This window comes from Miniopterus schreibersii (genome assembly GCF_964146895.1).
Source record: "Miniopterus schreibersii genome assembly, chromosome: 11".
Lineage (NCBI taxonomy): Eukaryota > Metazoa > Chordata > Mammalia > Chiroptera > Miniopteridae > Miniopterus > Miniopterus schreibersii.
Genome location: NC_138111.1, coordinates 25,394,304 through 25,399,886, shown reverse-complemented (window position 1 = coordinate 25,399,886; position 5,583 = coordinate 25,394,304). Strand labels below are relative to the sequence as shown.

Sequence of the window (5,583 nt, the reverse complement as noted above, 5' to 3'; positions counted from 1 at the left end):
TCGGGCTTAGCCCCCTCTACCACAGCAACAAGTCGGAGGCTGCGAGCTAGCTGCCCACCAACAGTCCTCCCTACGGTGGAATTCGAGGCCACCTTGGAGAGGATGACACCATCTTGTACTGAATTAGTGAAATGAGAAAAGGTTCATAAGAAGTTCCTAAGTTTAAAAAAAAAAGAAAGCAGGCGGAAAAATAGAAGTCACCATATGATTTTATTTCAACTAAAAGAGTTTTTGCAAAATGCAGGGGGAAAAAAGAATACCAGCAATATTAGTGTTGACTTTTGGGTGAAATGACAGAAGGTAATTTTTTACCTTCATCCTGTTCTGTTTCCCAAGCTTTCTACAGTGCGCATGCATTCTTTCTACTCTTAGGACAAAAAAAAAAAAAAAAAAAGCATTTAAAAAATGCACAAACATGAAATCTTCACAAAACTGGGGAAGGGAGCAGTAAAAGTGGAAACTGTCAGGAATTCGTGAACGGAGGTAAAAAACGCAGAGGGGAGGGCAAGGCGAGGTTCAAGGATGGCAATCACGCGGGAGGGAAAATGCAAACTGTAACCGGGGTCCAGGCTCAGGGCTGCGTGACCTGGGCAGGGCGCCCCTTTCTGGGTCTTTGTTTCCGCTCCCAAACAAGGGCCGCAGGACCCCAGCTCGGAGCCCGGCGGGAGGGAGGGCGGCAGGGTCGGCAGCCCCGGGAGGGGAGGGGAGGGGAGGGGAGGGGAGGGGAGGGGAGGGGAGGGGAGGGGAGGGGAGGGGAGGGGAGGGGAGGGGAGGGGAGGGGAGGGGAGGGGAGGGGCGGGGCGGGGCGGGGCGGGGCGCGCCGGCACCGCAGGGGCGGCCCGTGGGCGGCGGCGGCCGCGACCTTGAGGCCGAAGATCCGGGGCGTCACCGGGCGCGGGCGGAGCCTCACCCGCGGAGGAGGGACCTGCGGCCACACGGGCGGAGGCCTCATTCACCTGGGGGAGCCCCAACCTGCCGCAGGTAAGGAGCGCCCCTCACCCGCAGGCTCCCGCTACCGCGGAGGGAGCTTCCTCTCCGGGCATCTGCCCGCCCACCCGGGGCCCGTCTGTGCGCCTGGCCTGGACCGGAGGACCCTACCCACGCTCCCCAACCCTCTCCCCACACCCGGTCCTGGGGTGTGAGGGCCCCTAGGGCGCAGACAGCCCCGCCTCCGCAAACCGCTGGGTTGGCCCGACCTCCGGGCCACTCCGCCGAGGGCCCCGACTGCAGCTGGTGGCGGAGAGGGCAGGACGCCCGCCCAACCCCGCGTGCAGAAAGGGTGAGGTGGGCGCCGCCCGGTCCTGGCTCCATGACCCAGAAGGTCCAGTCCTTGGCACAGGGGACACGAATACAGGAAACGGAAGAAATTGCCCATAGTCAGGAGGAAACACACAGCTAGGACTGTGGGAACTCCGGCTGAGGCTCCTATTCTTACTTGCTGTGTGTCCTTGGTGAGCCCCTGAACCTCTCTGATCCCCGGCCTTCTTCCAGAATGGGGTCATCCTATGCTCTGATCACCCCAGGGCTGCTAGGAGTTTCACTGAGTTAACTGCTGAGAAGATGGGCTGCAAACTGCAAAGCCTGGTGCACCAGTGATCTTCCTATATGCAAAGGGAGGTGCCAGGGCAGCCCTGATATAGGCCGCTAGAATAGGAAGTCTTGGCTTGGCATAAAAGATTTCCCAGCCTTGGTCCCTCACCGCTTCTCCCATCTGTTTAGCCCTTCCACCCCCACCCCATGGATTGGTGACTCCTCCTTACACCCATTCCAGTGGGCTACTCCCTCCTCAGACCCACACCTGTTGGACCCAAGGCTGCTTCTGCCTCAGCATAGAGTCCTGAGTGCACCCCTGACAGGTCTGCTGGCTCAACTTCCCCCCAAGGGAGGGCTTTCCTGGGCAGCATTGATTGGTATGGAGCTGAGGACCCGATTGGGGTGTTTTTCTGGATGAGTCCTTTGGTCCTCTCCATGCCCAGTGGCAGAGGATGGCGAGTGGTGGATTGGGGAATAGGGCAAGGTCAGACCCTTTTTGCTGTTGGGTGGGGCAAGACTCCATTGAGAGAGTAAAGGTGCAGGGATTGTGTCAATGAATCTAGGAACTTTATACACCATTTACGTTTCATTGACTATATTTTATATACTGTTTAAATTTTGCAGTTGCAGTTTTAATCAAGTCTACACTGTTTTCAGAGTTGTAGGCAAGACATAAACAGACCCTTCTTTCTCGCTGCTGCTGGTCTTGCTGCACCCCTGGCACACTGAGACCTGTTTCTGGGGCGCGGGGCTCGGCTGGTTTCTGAGAGTGTTGCCAGCTCTGATGTCCTGGGTGGAGTGTGGCAGGCTTTTATAGGCACAGACCCATTCAGCATAGCTCTGTGAGGCATTTTACTTGTGAGGCAACTGAGGCACAGCAGTGAAGTGAAGCAAGCCTCTCTCGAAGGGAACAACTCTGTCTCTGAGTCTCTGGTTTCTACTCCATTCTTAGGTCAGTTAAACAGCCTTTGTGAAAATGTATGTAGTGAGCATGATTCCAGGCAGCAGGGCCATGGCAATGAACCAAACAGGAAAAAAATTCCTGCCCTCATGGAGCTGGTGTTTTACTGGGGAGAGGCAGATAATAAACGTATAAGCGTGTAAAGCTACTATTTGGTATTGTCTGCTGGGGAAAAATAAAGCATGGCATGGGGGCTAGAGAGTGCTAGGAGTGAGGAAAGTTGCAGTTTTATAAAGGCAGGTCAAGGAAGGCCTTGCTGAGGTGACATTTGAGCAAAGACCCAGAAGAGGTGAGAGAATGAACCGAAGGATAGATGGACATGATGGAGTTGGACCAGGGTTCTTCAGGGCCTTCATACACCTTGCAGTCCATGTTTTTTGGGGTGACCCCCATTATGCTAGAATCTTGGAATGTCTAAGCTGGTAGGCCTTCGGGGGACCACCGGGGCCTCTCTCACCTGTTCACCCTGGTTCCTCCTGTCCCTCTCCAGGGTAGTCAGCATGCTGCGCTTCCTGGTGCCCCGGCTGCTTTGCCTTCGAGGCAGGACTGCCCCGTACTCCTCAGCAGCAGCCCTCCCAAGCCCCATCCAGAACCCAGATATTCGCTACAACCAGCTGTTCATCAACAATGAGTGGCAAGATGCAGTCAGCAAGAAGACCTTCCCAACAGTCAACCCCAGCACAGGAGAGGTCATCGGTCACGTGGCTGAAGGGGACCGGGCTGATGTGGACCGGGCGGTGAAAGCGGCCCGAGAGGCCTTCCGCCTGGGGTCTCCGTGGCGCCGGATGGATGCCTCCGAGCGGGGCCGACTGCTGAACCGCCTGGCCGACCTAGTGGAGCGGGATCGTGTCTACCTGGCCTCACTGGAGACCTTGGACAATGGGAAGCCTTTCCAGGAGTCTTATGTCATGGACCTGGATGAGGTCATCAAGGTGTATAGGTACTTCGCCGGCTGGGCTGACAAGTGGCACGGCAAGACCATCCCCATGGATGGTGAGCATTTCTGCTTCACCCGGCACGAGCCCGTTGGTGTCTGTGGCCAGATAATCCCGTGGAACTTCCCCTTGGTCATGCAGGGCTGGAAGCTCGCCCCGGCGCTTGCCACTGGCAACACCGTGGTCATGAAGGTTGCAGAGCAGACCCCCCTTTCTGCCCTGTACTTGGCCTCCCTCATCAAGGAGGCGGGCTTTCCCCCCGGGGTGGTGAACATCATCACAGGCTATGGCCCGACAGCAGGAGCGGCCATCGCCCAGCATATGGATATCGACAAAGTTGCTTTCACCGGCTCCACTGAGGTGGGCCACCTGATCCAGAAGGCGGCTGGAGATTCCAACCTCAAGAGAGTCACCTTAGAGCTGGGCGGGAAGAGCCCCAGCATCGTGTTGGCTGACGCTGACATGGGCCATGCCGTGGAGCAGTGCCACGAGGCCCTCTTCTTCAACATGGGCCAGTGCTGCTGTGCGGGGTCCCGGACCTTCGTAGAAGAATCCATCTACGATGAGTTTCTCGAGAGAACAGTGGAGAAAGCTAAGCAGAGGAAAGTTGGGAATCCCTTTGAGCTGGACACCCAGCAGGGGCCCCAGGTGGACAAGGAGCAGTTTGAACGAATCCTGGGCTACATCCGGCTCGGCCAGAAGGAGGGGGCAAAACTTCTCTGTGGTGGGGAGCGTTTTGGGGAGCGCGGTTTCTTCATCAAGCCCACGGTCTTTGGTGGTGTGCAAGATAACATGAGGATTGCCAAGGAGGAGATCTTTGGGCCTGTGCAGCCCCTGTTCAAGTTCAAGAAAATCGAGGAGGTGATTGAGAGGGCCAACAACACCAGGTATGGCTTGGCTGCCGCTGTGTTCACACGGGACCTGGACAAGGCCATGTACTTCACACAGGCGCTCCAAGCTGGGACAGTGTGGGTGAACACCTACAACATCGTCACCTGCCACACGCCATTTGGAGGCTTTAAGGAGTCTGGCAATGGGAGGGAGCTGGGGGAGGATGGGCTTAAGGCCTACACAGAGGTGAAGACGGTTACCATCAAGGTTCCACAGAAGAACTCGTAAGAATGTCTGCCATGGAGACCCAGCTTCAGTCCAAGGATTCCACAACCATCTACCAGTGGTCACCAAACATTTTTTTTTAGCCATGGACCCCCTTTTTTTAATCCAAATGAACTTTTAGAACCTTAGCAAATGAAATAATTACAATCAGAGCTGCTCTAGTTAAAGCAGGTATGGGGACGGTTCAGAGTCCCATCCATCTGCACCCCAACCCACACCCCCTTATAGGCCCTGAGCTACTTCCGTGAAACCTTAAGAAGCTCCGGGAGATAGATTAAAAACCACTGATCTGGATTTTAGTTCTTCCTGCGGATCCAAGGGCTTTCTAATGGATTAACCTGCTGGCTTAGTGGATGGGCTCACCTCAGACATGGGATTAGAAGGCATTAGGGGTTTGATGGATGCTGAATGTTGGCGCCATTCTTCATGGACTTAACCTAAAAATCAAGGGTGCTTTTCCTTTTCTAAGTACCAGTTGTTGGCTATTTTGCTTGCTTGCCCCTAATTTTCCTTAATTTGGGGGAAGGAATGGGCAAAGGACAAATTTACTTAACCATTCCTTTAAAAGAAGCTCAAGCAACCCAAATGTCCATCAACTACTGAGTAAAGAAAATGTTTCCATGGAACAGCCTTGTACTTTTCAGCCATAAAAAGGAATGAAATGCTGATACACACTGCCTCGTGGACGAACCTTGAAAACATTATGCTGCATGAAAGCAGACAGACATACAAGGCCACGTATTGTATGATTCCATTTATATGAAATGCCCAGAATAGGCAAATCCATAGAGAGAGGGTGTGTGGTGGTTGCCAGGGGCGGGGGAAGAGGGAATGGCGAGTAACTGCTAATGGGTATGGGATTTTTTGGGTGGAGGTTTTAAAATATTCTGGAATTGGACAGTGGTGGTGGTTACACTTTGTGAATATACTAAAAAGGATACTGAATTGCATACTTTGAAAGGGTGAATTTTATGATATGTGAATTGATTTCAATCAAAAATTAAAATAAATAAATTCACACATTCTGTTTGCACATCC

General features: G+C 54.0%; 1 protein-coding gene across 1 annotated transcript; it reads left to right on the top strand.

Moving 5' to 3' along the window:
- The first annotated feature begins 856 nt into the window (after positions 1-856).
- On the top strand, positions 857-5,583 carry ALDH1B1 (aldehyde dehydrogenase 1 family member B1). The gene is made up of 2 exons (XM_081152160.1): positions 857-981; positions 2,985-5,583. The coding sequence occupies exon 2, from the start codon at positions 2,995-2,997 to the stop codon at positions 4,546-4,548; it is 1,554 nt and encodes a 517-aa protein (XP_081008286.1). The 5' UTR covers positions 857-981; positions 2,985-2,994; the 3' UTR covers positions 4,549-5,583.

What these genes read in the sequence shown, in the direction of transcription:
- ALDH1B1 (XM_081152160.1), top strand. Translation starts at nt 2,995, where the DNA reads ATGCTGCGCTTCCTGGTGCCCCGGCTGCTTTGCCTTCGAGGCAGGACT.